The sequence below is a fragment of the Hippoglossus hippoglossus genome, chromosome 5, assembly GCF_009819705.1.
Source record: "Hippoglossus hippoglossus isolate fHipHip1 chromosome 5, fHipHip1.pri, whole genome shotgun sequence".
Lineage (NCBI taxonomy): Eukaryota > Metazoa > Chordata > Actinopteri > Pleuronectiformes > Pleuronectidae > Hippoglossus > Hippoglossus hippoglossus.
The window spans coordinates 16,519,915-16,537,453 of NC_047155.1; the positions used below are offsets into that span (position 1 = coordinate 16,519,915).

Here is a 17,539-nt window from a genome sequence, read left to right on the forward strand (position 1 = left end):
TGACTCTGTCTCCGAATGCGCTTTCGTACCAGATATTTCAGCTTCAGCTCTGGACAGTGGGAGGACGCGTAGATCCGTCGTACATTTTTATATAAAGTCTATAGTATAAAGCAACATTGCACTAACCAAAGGAACAAGTGTCTAAGCAATAGTGTTATAAAAAGATCATAAATCTATGAGGCCCTAAAATAACCTTTTTCAGTGATATTTAGACTATGAGAGTAAATATTTAGATTAAATTTGTTCTGTACCAACAATAACATTGTAGTTTCTGGATTTTAAATATAAAGCGTTAGAAACAACACCATCAAACCAAAATTTATCCGACACACGGGCCATTTAAAACAAAATATAATCAGCTTAGCCACAAGGAGTGACCAGTAGTTAGAAACGCCCTCAGACCCTGACTACATTGCGACGGACCACCCACAGTCTTCCACTGCTTTAAAGCTCATTCACAGCTGCTCTGAATAATTTCCCGCTCCGACTCCAGCGAGCCGCTCCGTCTCTAGACTGCAGCAAAATGATTCTCAAAAATGGCTGACCTTGCGCTCGGTGCTGTTGAGATAGACCATCTCGATGCGGTCGTAAAAGGCGTCCACCCAGTAAAGGATGCCCTGTGGGATGTCCAGACTCAGGCCGTTGGGCCACAGCACCGTCTTGCTGGTCAGGAACACATGCCTGTTGGAGCCGTCCATCCACGCCCGCTCGATTTTGCCTCGCTTGCTCTCCTTGGGGTCCTCCTCCCAGTCCGTCCAGTACATCCACCTGAGGAGGCAACAGAGGGACTGATGAGATGAGTGCACATGTGAGACAGCAAAACATAAAAAAAGGAAAACCTGGTATTGACAGAGGCAAATCTAAGCTGCCCTAAAGCAATCAACACTTCTCAGAGCTTCCAGTGAGGCTCCGCTGTGGTTCTGATCTGCCCACAGGCCGAACCAGTGTTTGTCACCAGGTATGAGTCAATCTTCACCTGATCTCAGCTTAGCCTGTGAGCACTGCAGCTCTGACAAGCCACATTAAGCAAAACTACAAACGTCCTCCCCGCTGCTGGAATATGACTGACATTAGCATTAACTTTTCAGGTTTCCTTTTCCATCGGTCTCTTCCTCTCCTTTTCTGCAAAGTCCTCCCTCCTCCTCCTCCTGCCTCTTTCCTCTCTCAGCCTGATTGATAGCAGGCATTAGTGCAGGCAAGTGTCTTTCCCGCGAGGATTGTGCGGACACACATCACCCTGTCGCTTGCAATCCACAGAGTGTGTGTTTATGAGCAAGTGTTTTCCAGAGAGAAAGGAGGTCATATCAATAAGAGAGTTCTTTACACAGCAAAGATTTAGAGCAATTTGAAAGAGTGCGACAGAGATATACCTACTTGTTAATAAGCTTGTGGAAATCTACCATTTAATGTGCAATATGTCTCATCTGTTTGAATAAATAGCGAGTGATAAATGTCGACGAAGGGGATTTTACATTTCAGGGTCAAGAAAACGCAGATAAAAAACATTATTAATTATTGTGAAGAGAGAGTCATTGCAAGTAATAAAAGTAATGAAGACCTCCGAATGGAGAGATAAGTGAAACAGAGACAGAAAGAGGGTAAAGAGATATGAGTTTGGTGAGAGGTGGGTCACAGAGCTGCAGGACTATTTCATCTCAGCCATCCCTCACTGTATATTGCACGGCCTCACAGACACACACTCATCATCCTTCATGAACCATCTCAACATCACCATCATTTCAAGTGCTGCCTAAATCGTGCACCTTTCTACCACATTTTCCTCTACAGAGACAGTGCAGTGTTGTTTAATGATCTTCATCCTCCTTCTTTTTTTTTTTCGGGAAAAACCGAATACACACACCAAACTTCATCGCAGCCTCCATCTATTAGTCGCACTTACCCGTGCAGAGGATCGACAACAATGGCCCGAGGGTGAGTCATTTTTCCTTCGATGAGGGTTTTGCGTGTCTGTGAAGCCTTTTCCAGCCGAGCCACGCTGATGGTTTTCTTGGGCCCGTCGTCCGTCCAGTACAAGTTGTCGGCCATCCAGTCCACAGCGATGCCCTCGACTGTGTGGATCCCTGAGACGCAAACACAGAATGTGAGTGTGAAGTCTGTTTCTGCAGCACAGATATGAACATCGCTCACTCGTGGCATAACTAAAAAACACCTTTTTATAGTTTTAGGTTTAAGCCTTGATCTCATACTGGATCACTGCCTATTGATGCATATATAACCTTTTGAAAACAAGCTTTTATTTCACTGGAAATGAGTGCGGTGCGATGAAACTCTTGATCTAAGTAGTACTTAACATTAAACAGACAAATATGGTTCTGTTAACCAGGGTTTAAGCTTGTAAAATAATTATAAAGCCTATGGTTGTTTGTCTCCTCTCGTAAACCTGTAAAAAAAAACTCATTTACAGCCAAAATCTGGGCCAAATCCTCAATTTGTAACTTAAATGCCTCCTTGCATGAGCAAATTCGGTGTCAAACACAGAGCGGAAAGTCTGAGTCATTGGTTTCACACAGTTTTCTGCCTTGGTTCTGCCGTCACACGATCAAAAAGTCTCTGCACCAACCTTCTTTCATAATAGTGTCTCTCTCCGTCCCGTCAATCTTCTGTCGTCCAATGATGAAGCTGGTGGCGTCGGCAAAGTAAATGAACTCGCTCTCGGAGTGGAAGTCCAGAGCTCGGGGGTTCATCAGGTTTTCTATGGGGATCATGTACTCGTCCGGCACCTTGGCGTTCATGTCCATGCCCCTGATGACCCCCGGGCGACCTTTACCGTAGACCAGGAAGAGCTCGTGTTCGGGTTCTGCGGCAAAACAAGAAAACATGGGAAAAGAGAAAAAGAGAGTAACTTAGATCTGCATTTGTGTGTGTAATTGTCTGTTAATTATAAAGTGGTTTGCTTTGACAACGTGACAACATGCAAGCCCAGCAGAAGCCCTAAATGAAAATGAAGTCATTTTCAATGGAGAGGCAGAGGAGTAAAGATCGCCTCTCGTTAAATCAACTGTGTTGTTTTCAAGGACAGTCTCTTCTCTGACGGCGGATCAATATGAGGCTGTTAATGGTTGATAGAATATTAAAACACTTGTCAGAACAAGCTGAATCAGGAAGACGGCTTTACGCAGGGGTCGGTGGGGAGCTAGAGAGCCAGACTAAGTTATGGTGCAGCTCAGCTACTTTGTTCAGAGCTCTTTTCCAGTCTGCAGCTCAGGGGAGGAGTGCATCCCTCTTACAAACCTCAGCAGCCCTTGGCTTTAGGTCAACGGAGCTGAATATCTGCGGCTGCCAAGTTTATACTTACAGTTGCTCTAGGAAGACGACCACATCCGTTGTGGATGTGCTGAATCGATGAGGACGAACCCCACAGAGCAATCAGATGAGCTCGAGAAACCCTGACATGATCCAAATGTGCGTTTGAATCGATTTAAACTGGATGTGAAAATGTATAGTGTCAAAATAATGTTTTCAGTGTGTTTCTTCTAAAATAACAGGCAAAAATCATTTATTCTTTACTTTTAACTTACAGAAGGTCTGTGCTTAATTTCCAGTTTGTCTACTAATGTTCATTTAGCTGTTTGAACCATTTATCGGTTACTTTTCACCACATGTGTTAGTTTTCAGGTGTTTCACATTTATCCATTACTTTAATTGAACTATTTCAACTGTTAATCCATTAATTTTAACTATCTTCATTTAGCTGATACTCATAGAGATAAATAACCATTTATTCATTACTTTGCTTTATTCATGTATTTATCGATTATTATACTGAGTCATATTTAATATTTTAGGTTAGGAATCTGTTTCAATCTTTTATATTATAATTAGCCAACTCTGTATACCTCTTCCTTGTGATATGGCTGACAGAATAAATTTGTATATTACTTTCAAATTACCTAAGCTTCCTCACTGTCTAAGAACGTACCACCTGGCCACAACATAACCACCAGCTTAAGTACCAGCACCACTGGTTTGGAATCACTGCTTCAGTGAATGTTTGAAAGAATCTTAACATGACTGGACTTTCTTTGTAGACGATTTGAAAGAAGATGTGTAGATTTGCAATTGCTAAAACGTAATCATTGATTTGACATTACATTAGAAGTCCTACTCACTTTTACAGGACTTGCCATCGCTGCCCAGACTGAATCCCGAGCGACAGCGGCAGGTTCGGGTCTTGTGGCCGTTTCCCAGCAGACAGATGTCAGAGCAGCCTCCGGCCTTCCCATTCTGGTCCACCTCACATGCATGGCTCCGCACTGGACACCAAGAGGGTGGCAAGTATTAATACATCATTTAGCTGTGCGTGACACACTAAACTGTGTTTCTGTATGTGTGTGCGTGGCCAACCTGGAGGCTGACGTCTCTGGTGGTAGACGTGCAGCGCTCCTCCCTTGTCCACCCTGGTCACCACTTGGTAGTCTGTGCTGTTGAAGCGATTGACCCTGATCACGCTGGTCTTTGGCTGCATGTTGGCATTGTCTGAATTGGTGGCGTACAGATAGTTTTCAAACACAGTCAGGCCGTAGAGGTGCTCGATCTGAAAAAGAAAAATGGGAGATTTTAACAATCCAACCACTAATGAGAGTTGTGTCACAGCATGACGGTAAGACTGTTCTGCCTGTAAAAACAAATATATAAAGTACTTTATTCTCTTAGAAGTTAAAGTTTAATATGCTCCCATAGGGACAGTGTTCGCATCAGTGCTGCCTTTGTGTTTTAAATCTTCACTTCAGTTGTGCACATGTCTTCTAAGAGCTATTTTCAGTGTTGAACTCTCCTGCAGCACCTTCATACAGTTTCTTGTCTGATGTTATGTGTTAATATGTGTGTAAACATTAACACAGACAAATGTGTCCTGATATATGAAAATAACCAAAACCATTTAGACAATGCCCAAATACAACATTTAACCGAATTCTTTATGTTCTATATCAGGAGACGAGAGACGCTACTGCATGAAGATGTACTGTTGCCATGGTAACCTGCATTCAAATAAACCATGTGCACTGATGTGGGACTGTGTTTAAACTGTTTACCGTAACTCTTCTTGAAGTGTCTTGATATAAAATTTCAAAAGCCACTCGCTCAGAAACTGGTGTGTTGCGTGACAAAAGTATAAAGTGGTTTTGTAAAGCGACAAAGCGTCCAGAGATTTCACAATAGACACGGGCAAACTTCATCTGAAAAGACAATCAGGAGGACGGGGACTGTCAGATCTGACTCAGTGTCTCCAGAGGCGGCGTCCTCACAGCAGCGGCTGAAAAACCTGAGGCAGGACTGCGATCTGTCACAGCAGGCTGTAAGGAGCTCAGCGGGTCGTAGAGACACAAACAGCCAATAAGATACACAGTTATTAACAAAGGCTGGAGGGCAAAGCTCTGTGAAGGTGACACAGTCAATTAGAATGAGAGTGTGAGGAAACATGATATTGCTCTGTGTCACCTTTACTCACAGATTTAACCAAGACAAACCAGACCAACGTTAGCCATGAGAAAAAAGCTATAGATTGGAGCCTGAATGTTTTATTGGTTGGCTGATTAAAATTGGCCGATATGAGCCTTTCAAAAACATATTATCTGCATTTATGTCTGCTTATGTGAAATCTTTTACAGTATGAAACTATTCAGAAAATATGTGGATTTATTGTTTTTTTTACTCAATTAAAGTGCTATATATTTGGTTGTAGTTGGCTTTTCATTGTTTGTAGGGATGGAAAACACAGCCAAACAATTTTCATATCAGTCGATATCGATAAATTTCTATTATTTCTTTTAAGTCACTGATTTTGATTCTGAGTGAAGGTTTTGGTTTTAAACTTTTCTTAATGGACAGAGAACGACAAACTCATTTATAAATTTGATGGTTAAACTAAAGCCTCAGTTACATTACATTATTTATGTATATTTAAACCAATGTATTTATATCGTACATTTTTTACTTCCTAAAATCGATATCTGCCCCTAAATCGAGCTTTAGTGTTGATTTCACACAAGAGTAAGACACTCTCTTTTAAACAACAAGCCCTGTATCTCCATTTGACTTTAAAAAAGTCAAACTTCAAGTTTCCCCTGCAGCTTAAAGAGACCAGTTAGAAGGAGAGACAAATGCTGCAGATAAACCAGCCCAAAAAGCAGCATCATCAATAACCACATAACCTGAAGGCCTTACTAATGCCCTATTACAGGTACACACACACACACACACACACACACACACACACACACACACACACACACACACACACACACACACACACACACACACACACACACACACACACACACACACACACACACACACACACACACACACACACACACAGGTTTGTGTGTGTGTCCTTAGGCTCGGTGAGTAAATAGAAGCCATTACTTCTCCACAGATCACAGTAATAGGTTTAAGAGCCACTGTGCTTCAGCAGCAGCGCAACATTAACAGCCTCGTTATTAGACACTATTCATCAGCAGCTTCAATGAAACACCAAATGTCGACCATCTTCCCCCCGCTCGTAACTCACCGGCCAAGAACACATAACAGCAGCTCACAGGAGAAACATAAGGTGCGTTATAGATATATAGGGAACTTTACAGCCCAACAGACTGTGATTCAGAGCATTATGAATAGCAGACAGAAGGGCCGTAAATTAAACCCAGATTATCTCCCGGCTGATGGAAGGTAAATTGGAGTGTGGCGTGTGTGCAGTACAGCTGCGTTCTCACCAGCAGGCCTTGGATGATGGTGTGTCGGTTCTTGCCTTCGTAGTCCACCACCTCGATGTAGTCCAGATAGGCATCGGCCCAGTACACCAGCCTGCTGACAAGGTCCAGCGTGATGCCGTGCGGGAACACGATCTTACTGTCCACCAGCTTGGTGCGGTTCTGACCGTCCATGTCGCAGCGCTCCACCTTCGGGATCTGACCGTAGTCGGTGAAGAACACCTTCCTGAGGACACAAAAAGGATCAGACCTGAGCAAGGATGGATAGTTTGATCCTTTTGTTACAACTGAATGACCACCCTGACACAAGGAGATCATTATAATTTAGCTTTTCAGGAAGCAAAAGTAGAAAGGTGAGAAAAATCTCTGGCGCCAGACAGCAAGTAAGATTTATGTAATTTCTTTCAAGAAAAAATGTGGATTATTTGCTTAATATCTTTAGGTTTGGGTTGTTATGTTTTTTTTCCCCCCATCTTTATTCAAAAGCAGATGAGAAATCCATGAGCATTACTCATCTGCCTCTGCACGCATAAGGAGAAGAGTCAAAGCAGGAGTTCGGATAATCTGTCCAAGCAACAAAATATCTGAGTGCAAGTGTACAGTTTGAGCACAAGCAGAGCAAATCTAAGAACAAGCGATGGCTATTTGAGTCCAGGTGCAGGATTTTGAGTAAAAGCATTAAAAATAAATACCTAAAGTCTACAATAGATAGACGAGCAATATTCTGAAAAAAACACATTTCCTCTGTAAACCTGCAAATAACAAATCATGCTCACAGTAGATCTATTACTACATCTTTTTTTAATTGGCCTTAAAGCTGGAAAACAGTCTCATCACCATCCCAGTAACCAGGAGAGGAAGCCAAACAGAAATATAACAATCCTCCTCTTTGTCAGTTTAACTTACGGTGAAGACAGAAGCATCAGTGTGTGAAGGGTTTTGTGTTCACTAATTTAACAGAACTACAAAAGATGATTTTCGCTGTCATGGTGTTATCATTGCCGTTTCTCTCTCCCTCTAATGAAACTGCAGACTACGACAAATAAAAAATATATATATATATATACAAAAAACAGCCACGTTGAATCCCTCTGACCTTGTTACTGGAAGAACCAATTACAGCAGAGAAAATTGCATGGAATGAAAAGGATGCATGTAGCTCAAAGCAAATGTGTGCACACATACACATTCTCACACTGGAGCAGTCAGGGGGTTTTTTTTCTTTCCAAACACAGCTCTTCGAACACACACACACACACACACACACACACACACACACACACACACACACACACACACACACACACACACACACACACACACACACACACACACACACACACACACACACACACACACACACTTTCCGGAATTCAGCTGAAAAGTCTAGTTATAAACAAAGGAGCCAAAAAAACAACATGTTTTTACAATCAGGACCGACACAGTCAGTGCGACACAATGCAAACAGAACATCTGTGCTCAATTACTGCAACGTCAAAACCTCCATTTAGCCCCCACCCCCCGCCTCCTATTCAAACTCCAAAGTTGGGTAACAATGACAGACGACAGGAGTCTGACTTCACTTGTGAACCATTAGTTTGCACGAAAGACTTGGATCTTTATGCATTCAGGAAAACTAGCACGCATACATAAGAGGAGCCTGTCTCTGGATGTGTGTGTGTGTGTGTGTGTGTGTGTGTGTGTGTGTGCTTTTTAAACTAACCCCATCGTGGGGTCAAGGGCGATGCCTTTAGGGTTGTACAGCTCCTGGTCCAGGAGGGTGACACATGTCTGCCCGTCCTTGTCACACACGAAGATCCTGTCGTCCACGTCATCCACAAAGTAGAAGTTTCCGGTGAGCCAGTCGATGGCCATCTGCTCCACATCTGGATGGAGGAGGTGGGGGTGGGGGAAGAGGGATAAGGAGGGGGGTAAGGCATGACACGGGAGGTGCAGGGGGAAGCAGAAACAATGTTTTCAGTACTAGAATAGATTCATTTTGACTGGAACAGAGCTTGAGCGTGTGATGTTGTTGTACTTGTTGCAGATGGTTGAGAGTTTTAACTCATCGTCATGTGATGAAGTAAATTAGTCAGCAACACTGTGCAGCAGCTACTTCAACAGCTTCAACACACACACACATACATACATACACAGTAAAAACGTTCAGGTTTTTCCTGACAAACGAGATGACAGCCAACTACAATAAACAAGTGTCCAGGTAATGTGTCTGTCATTCAAAGTCACTCAGACAGACAGAATATGAGACGGGCTGTTTGCTGCTTCGAGGAGTGCGATGTTGCCGTAGCTGAAACTAAGCGACGACGAAAAGCGTGTGGTTTCCGCTGGGTTTATTTCTCCGAGGCTCAGCTCGCGCCAAAGGCTAGTGCCCCACCCGTCGTCAAAAAATCAAACACCTGGACGCATGCACGTGGTACCACACAGGCACTTAGTGGAACATAAACAGCCTGCAGAAGTTCAAGATAGACATGGCTGGGGAATAAGAACAGTGGAATGCCACTGAACTATCCAAACTGGGCTGAATCTGGTGCAAGACCACATGAGGTTGGTTGGGTGGGGGGATCTGAAGGAGGAGAAAAAATAGTGAAACAGAATAACATGAGACATTAATATATCCCTCTCTCTGGTTCTTGTTTTCCCACCTCTTCCTTCCTTTCCTCAAACACCAGCTCAGCCGCACAAGTCTGAGCCAAGGACCAGAGAAAGAAAGCTATTGTGAAGGCTGAAGGAAAGATGGGGGGAGATCATATGTCCAGAATTGTGAATTTCCCGTAACGTATTTATTTAACCACAGTCCTTGAATATAATACTGTTTCTACTTGTACTACATGTATCATTAGAGGAAATTATTTTCTTTCTATTCCACGTCATTTACTTTGCATACCGACATCTTAAAACTCTACAATGAGCAAATACATGATGCTGATGATGCCTGGCGATACAGGCATGACTATACAGAATATTCAACTATCCAGCATTATGTAAAAAGGTAACAATCAGCTCCATCTTGATCAGCTACAGTTGCTATATGCTGCCACCAGAATATAGAATATTTTAACTTTTGATACTTTTAAGAAATTTTAGCTAATAACACGATACACCTCTAAGAAGTGTTTTCTTTCTGGCCACTAGGGGGCAGTGTAAAGAGCTACGTTTAGGTTTTTAAGTTGTTGTTAGCAAACATGCAACAACATATAGCAACATTAGCATTCAATCAAAGTTGTTTTTGAGTCTACATGGAACAATTAAGGTAAATATAAATTAGTTAATTGATGCCAAAGTGAAATGTCATAAATGGCAGCTGAGACAGACTCACGATTGGCCGAGCATGTGTATTGACAAAACCACGCTACCATGGCTACATTCCCCGATCACTACTGCGCAAGATAGCAGTGATCGTATCTGGGATATTTTTGCTTCATTTCCAGATGGTGGGAGGAATTCCATCTTTATATACAGCCTATGGTTTCACATAGTCATCATGAGCATTACTTATATAAAAATAATAATTATAAATGATTTAACATTTTAAATGCAAGATTTTTACTGAATTGAGTATTTTTACACCGTGATTTTACTAATTTTACATGTGTAAAGAATCAGAATACTTCTTCCAAAACGGACCATGGCACCTGTAAATATTGATCTTTACATGGGCAAAGAAAACTATACCTCTGTATATGAGCTAGAGAGAGAAAGTGTGAGTGTAGAGGAGGGACGAGGCCTTCACCAACCACACGACTTGTATTTTCACAGCTGCCATGAGCTCTGCTCTGCACAGGCCTGTCCTCAAACACCTCAGATAAATAAAGGAATAAAGTGGTGCTGCAGGAGTCCTTGATCAATGATCATGCTGTGCTCAGCGCTAAGGGTGGAGGTCTAATGTTGTGGTGTGTTTACCAGGGTGATCGGGTCACTGTGCCGATTTAGGGGAAAGCAGGGGATCGATTTCTACAGAGAGAGAAGAAAATGGGGTGAGGGAAATGACAAAGCAGATTCCTCAGAATAAGACCACAATAAAAGTGTGCATAGTGAAAGCTAAGCAGCTATGGACCAATAAATCCGACTGTAATTCCAGAGCAGCTCTCTCTGTTTAGAATAACTGACACATTTTTCTGGGGAGCAAAGGGAGGGAAATGGCACACTCTCAAATATTTGGGGTTTACGTAAAAGTGGAAAGTGGAAAAATGCCGATGGATGGAGAGGAAAGGAAGAAAAAGTGAGAGAAAAAGACAGAAGACACGAGAAAGCCGAAGAGAGAGCGAGCGAGCGAGAGAGAGGGATCTGATTTCCACTAGGGAAACTTGGCCATTGTGCAGCAGCATTTCTGAGGTTTATGGGAATCAGGGGCCGTGTTCCCAAAGGTGCTCTTAATTTTTAACACAGAGTTCTCTGTTTAAACGCTTCCAGCTGCTCAACAACACACTGATTCACTGATTAAGCAATGGATAAACAACTGAGGGGGGGGAAGAGGAGATTGTGCAACATACGACGAGTGTGCTAAAACCCCAGTAAAAAAAGAAAGAAAAATGGCCGTCCCCTTGCTCTCTGACACCTCCTGCTCTCCATTTCACTCCACTTCTGCTAAACAGAAATGCCGGAGACTTTTCTATCTCCTCCCATTCTCCTTCCTGCTCTCTCCTCCTCCATGCATCATCCCTGCATCCATCCCTTTTCCGTCTGCTCCCCAGAGGTGGGAAAACAGTCTGGATTCATTAACTGCAGCTCTGACTGTCTGAAACTATGCTATAAAAAAAACAACAACACAGAGTAATTGAAAAAACAGCAACGGCTGCCTTCTCCATTTTTCCCCCTCCTCCCCTCTAAACAACATGTTTTCTGTGTGTTTTCGTATTCCACGCTCCCATAGCGGTTGCCTCGATAATGTATGTTTGTTAAATGAAGCAATTCTAGGCAGAGTTTCACTCCAGTAACTATATGAGGGAGCTGAAGTGTCGGGCATACATCTTCACAGGCACCCGCGGCTGGAACTACGCTGCTCACACAGGGGATCGATAGTCTTGTAAAATCACTATAATTCCTTTTAATGGAGTTAATGCAGCCTTGGTACCTCTGAACTGTCACATTACTGTTCTGTCAATTTATCATGATCAACTACTATATTAACTGTGTGTCATTATATTCATATGTCTACATTTATTGTTGTTAATTTGTTCCCTTTTTTGTAATATACCTTTTGCTAGTTTTATATTTTTATCCCAAGTCTTTGTATTATTGCTAACGTGTTCTAATGGATCTATCTTATTTGAGGCGACTGATTTTATTGTAAAGCAGTCTGAGCTGCATTTTATGTATGAAAGGTGCTTTATAAATAAAATGTATTGTTATTATTATTATATTACATTTTATTGTATTGCTTTTAGGACATCCTGTTTTCTGTGAATGAGCTGCGTTATGTTAAACAGAGTGCACTCCTAGATGTTGCTTAGTCATGAGCGATTCTGTATCACCCTCTCTGTGTGAAACAGGAGTTTTCTCCCTCGGCCAAGAGCTTAATAGCTGTGATAGCTTTCGCTTCTGATGCATTAAAAACCACAAAGACAAGTTCGACTGACTGAGAATCATTTCATTCCTCACCTAAGAAAAATACCTTGCTCCACAACAACTACAACTGTGATTGAAGCTTTAACACATGCTCATGCACTAACCCAACCCCCACTCGCTTTCTATGCCAACACTCCCCATCTGGAGAAAGCATCACATTGGGAAACAAACAAACATGAACCTTTTGGGCTCCAAATGTGGTTTTTGTTGAGGTCGGCCACGGCAACAGGACCAAAGGAAATAAAGTGGATAGACTAGTTTAGTCTTAGACTGAAAGAAAACATGTCATTAATAGTTCTGGGTTAATGTGTGTGACGGGTAATGAGGAGGAGGAGGAGGAGGAGCAGGTTTAAAGCTGAACTAGAGCATGTGCTGGATGTAGAGACGATTTGAAAAAGTGCTGACTGGCTTGCCTTTTAACAGCACATGACCTCTTAAGGAGATTTCATGCCAGTGTCTGTGTTAAGCAGCACACTGTGCAAGCTCACTGTGCAGGGGTGGGGGCAGGTACTGTAGCTCTTACAGTACAAGCAGGGAGGAAGAGGGGCTTAGTGACAGGGAGAGAGGGATCAGTCCTCTTTTGCATGTGGGGCATCAGCGTCGACTTTTCACTGAATGAAAAGTGAAGTTAAACGATTTCCTCCCAGGGAGAGCTCTGCAGCTCAGCAGCCCTACATCTGAACTGACTTTCACCAGGGACATATGTGTTAAAAGGTTGTTTGGTTCCTGCATCAATAAATCATTTGTCACCTCATGTTACAATAAAGCCATTTTCAGACATGAACAGTTTGCCTTTCACCTATAAGGAACGCAACAGGAGAATGTCCAGGTCAGTCGGTTCACAACAACCGGAAAATGTCTGGAACATTGGAAGAACATGCAAGAAGCAGGACTTGACATATGCATTTTATTTGCAGCCCTTATCGCCAAAAGCTCTCGAATCTCACCGTCTTTCCAGTTTAACATCTTCATCTCTGCTTTCCTCTTTTTCATTCTGAGATATTTGTATTGTTTGTTTTTTCAGTTTTGCATATATCGCGTGTCAGAAACGTTATCAACACGCCAACTTGTCTATTGTAAATATCTTGCTGTATTGTCACATGCACTCTCTTGGACATTCTCCGGACATTTCCTAAGAGGTTGGCAGAAAAATGTCCTTAAAGTTTGGAGCCATTCACTGCACAAAATTCAGGAAAATGTCCTGACTTCAGTGAATGTCTGAAGGCAGCTTGAATGATGTCTGAGAAGCACAGCACAGTTAGAATGGATCTGTTTTTCTAAAAATAATAATGAGATTTTAAAATAAAAGCTAAAATGAGTGGATGGAAACCTAAATTACATTATTGGTATAATTAGCCTTGTCAGGTATAGAATGAGAGAAAGTGTCTGTTTCATGAACTCTGAAAGCTGAAACTAAGTGAGAGAGTGAGAGTGCGAGAGGGAGGAGGGGGGGGCGGAGACACATCTGGACAACTCATCTGTAGCATACTGAGGTCATGAGTCACCCCAACCGCACACACATCATTTCCTGTATGTTCACCCCTCGCCATTGGCTGCTCCCTCGCTCCCTCCATGTTGACTGTAATCATAAAGCTGCTCCTCCCATTCTGTCACCCTCACACGCCAGCAGACTGCCCAAAAAGATCAAGCCCGCTGTCTGCGTCTGGACAGCCGCTCCAGATTATGGACTAGAACAGATGTGAAAAAACTGCACTTTGAGATACATGTATAAAAGGATTTTGTGCTGACGCTCAGCATACTGTTGGGCTTTGGCTGAGTGGTCAAAGGATGCACATCTTCCTGACAAATCCATGTCAAAATAAATACTAAAATGAATGCTTTATCCACTGTTTACAGCATATCCAGCCCCCGTTTGACTCCAATATGGTTGTTTTTATTCTGAAAAACATTCAGAACCAGTACACAATTTTACATGTGTACTTGCTCGTAAATACGGCCAGTTCTTCTTTTTGTGTGTGTGCACAAAATGCATCTATCAGTGTGTGTCTGCACATGAGCACCACAGTGTATGTATGGGTGTTCATGTGTGTGTGTGTGGGGGAGCAGGCGTGGAGAACCCAGCTGAAGCTGCTGGAATTTCCTGCAAATTCTTCTGCTCCCTAAATTGCAGAGTCCAATGTGAGCCGAGTTACAGTTGCACGATTACAGCGACAGTGATTTTACATTACTCTCATCACACTCATTAAGCACAAATGCATGTTTCCTAAGGTGAAATCTGTATATCGCTGATGTAACTGTCATTTTTAATTTTGTAATTTGGAGATGGTGTTATAATGGCATGTTTCCCCCCATCAGCCTGATTGATTAAAAGAAGTACCGTGTAATTTAACAGCAACACATCCGGCGTTTTCGAGGCTTAAAATACACAGAGATGTGCATCAGGCTCCTTCGTCTTATTACTGCGAGGGATGCCAAAATGCCTCATGCATAATTTCCATTGTTCAGAGCTTGTCTGATATCATCTGGACTGAAATGAACATATTTCCGAATGTCAGCTACACAACATTGTGCGTGCATGCGGAAGACAGAGCCGCCCGACTGTCATCATTCGGCCTTTTCATTTTCTCTGATGGTCTGCGTGGAAGAAGTCATTTCTGTCACGTTCATGGGAAAGAGATGCGAATGGAGACGGGCTGCTGCACATTGAGCGAATGTGTTCAGTCACAATGTCTGCAGGCAAAGAACAGATTCAATACAATGACTGTATGTCTGCATTAACCTTGTGTAGAGATTAGAGGTTGAATTAAGTGATTGTGGTGACAACTGGGGAAGGACAGGGGCAGAATAAATGTAAAGATAAGTGAGCGCATAAGTGCAATGTTGTTTTCATTCAAAGCAAATTCCTTTAATTGCAGATAAGAATGATACTGCAGCGAGAACAAACCATCTGTCCACCACTTCCCTATAAGATAGTAAAATGAAGCACCTCTGTTGACGCTGTGAGGATGAGGGTGTTGTTTCCGTTGCTGCTCTCCTTCTGACTCACTGAAAACAAGCAGGCCAAACAAATCCGGCCGTGACTTGGCGAGGAGCATGCAGAGTGTGGGTGTGGCAGCTTCAAACGTGCAGGCGATACACATTTGCATTTAATTCCACTTCTTACATCTGCACCGTCTCTCGCACTCAGCTTCATTTTTTTTTTTTGGGACGAAAGAATCTTCATTGACTTGTGCAAACAAAATTTAGGTCATGGAAAAACCCAGCTGCTTTTAATGTCTTACCGTCAAATATGACTCACAGGCTGTGCATGAGCAAAGAGAAGCTAGGGACGCGTCTATTCCACAGGGATTGATGTTTCGGTTCTGGCCACAATTCTGGGCTTTTTTTGCCCACCTGTTATCATTTAAATTTAAAACTGAAACTTATTTAAAACAACCCACAGACAGATTAGGAAAAGAAATATGTCCATTCTAGTTTGGAGAGTTCGGCAAATTTCTCCCCGTTAGATGAATGAGGTGTTTGAAATGCAAATTTCATCCCCATCGCTTTTTAAAAGGATAATTTGTTAAAAATGTTGAAGAAAAGCAGTTCTCCTGTGTTGGTGTGACAAAGTTCATTGGGTGTTGTGGGAAGTAGATCTCCCTCAAGTGTGGGTGAAGAGTACCTGTGTGTTATGGCTTGAATTTGAATGAGTCATGGTTAGTTAAACTTTTCTCATGAACTGTGATGTCAAAAAAAGGTTTGCAGCATCATTGTTGAAGTGATGCCTGTTTCTATCCATTCTATTCCATCCATCCCGCATATTTGAGGTTAGTTCTGAATGGCAGGAGGCTAAGCAGGGTATTCAAGATGTCTATCTCCCCAGAGATGCTTTGCAACTCCCCTTGGAGAAATCCAAGGAGTTCTCGGGGCACATAGGATTTATTTAATCCCTCCAGCGAGTTTTGGATCTTCCTCTGGGACTCCTTCCAGTTGCACATGCCCTGAGAACCTTCCGATTGAGGCCGCCCTGGAGGCATCCTAATCACATACCTGGACCCTCAACTGGCTCCTTTCGATGCAAAGGGGCAGCAACTCTGCTCCCTCTGGATGTCCTTACTCTTCACCCCATCTCTAAGGCTGAGCACAGCCACCCTAAGGAACTAAATTCAGCCGCTTGTATTCACAACCCTTTTTTTCGTTAGGTCACTGCCCCAGACTTGACTCAGACTTGTCACAGTGGGACGAAGCCGACAGAACCACATCGTCTCCAAAGAGCAGGAACACGATTCCGAGGTTCCCAAACCAGACACGATGACCTTTGTGTGGAGGATATGGACAAGGCACTAACTTCGGTCAGACAAAGATGGCTACTAACATCGGCCCTGGTTTCCTGTACCCTCGCATTAACCGACAGGCTCCCTAGGGGATACGGTCATAGCCCAAGTCCACAAAACACAGCACTACCAGTACCAGCACTCGTTTAAGTGAGAAATCCACGGCCAGGATTTTCTGCGAACAGTGACTGTGATACTGGCGTAGTTTGATTGACAGGGTGTTGCACGAATCTGGATGAGTTATTTATGTGGCCAATATTGTTGGGCATTTTATGCTGAATGTTTTCATATTGTGGACCGTGTGGTACCCGGAGTCATCACCTTACCTCATACTAGTGCCCCCATTGTATTGTCTGAAATATCATATGTTGAAGACCCCCTTGGTGTGTGTAAAGTTGTCTGCAAAGCAAATGTGTATCCAACTTATTGAAAAGTTTCAGCTCCAGCTGCTGCAGGTGTAGTGTATCTTTATGATCCTGCTGTACACATCACTTCTATACTCCACTTAATCCAAACTTGCAGGAAGAATAGAAGAGTGAAATATACTTTTCTGAGTGAGAAGATGTGTTACTTGCTTGTCACACACAATTCATTGTGAGTTATGTACAAATACAAATTCTATATACGTTATATGAAGTGTGGTGCAGGTCTGAGATGTGCACATAAACAACCCCACAGCCAGAAACTGGAGGATTCAGCCTGAAAAAATTATGTTTGACAGATTGCTGCTGTGTGGCCACCAGTGATGGAGAGTGCCTCTGGCCTTTGTCCCATTAGAAAATCCTGAAAACTTGTACACACACACACACAGAGATACTTTGGGTGAGGCGGCATGGTGTGTGTTATTATGCATTATGTGTAAAGAATTGAACTGTGTATTATTGGCCCGTGCAGATCATAGTGTGCTGACTTCTGTGCTGCTGCTCAGTGAATGCCAGTTAGACC

At 42.8% G+C, this 17,539-nt stretch overlaps 1 protein-coding gene across 3 annotated transcripts in view; it reads right to left on the bottom strand.

Annotated features, from left to right (window-relative positions):
• The window catches only part of LOC117761668 (low-density lipoprotein receptor-related protein 1-like), a 100,812-nt gene that overhangs the window by 44,886 nt on the left and 38,387 nt on the right, over nucleotides 1–17,539 (bottom strand). For 2 of the 3 annotated variants that reach the window (XM_034585764.1, XM_034585763.1), the window contains exons 7-13: nucleotides 8,455–8,617; nucleotides 6,735–6,957; nucleotides 4,366–4,555; nucleotides 4,131–4,274; nucleotides 2,582–2,818; nucleotides 1,901–2,081; nucleotides 546–768 (exon numbers count right to left, since the gene is read on the bottom strand). In XM_034585764.1, the coding sequence (XP_034441655.1) occupies nucleotides 546–768; nucleotides 1,901–2,081; nucleotides 2,582–2,818; nucleotides 4,131–4,274; nucleotides 4,366–4,555; nucleotides 6,735–6,957; nucleotides 8,455–8,617 (1,361 nt within the window). Of the gene's footprint in view, nucleotides 1–545; nucleotides 769–1,900; nucleotides 2,082–2,581; nucleotides 2,819–4,126; nucleotides 4,275–4,365; nucleotides 4,556–6,734; nucleotides 6,958–8,454; nucleotides 8,618–17,539 lie in introns of those variants that run through there. The other variant, XM_034585766.1, reaches the window with a different exon arrangement.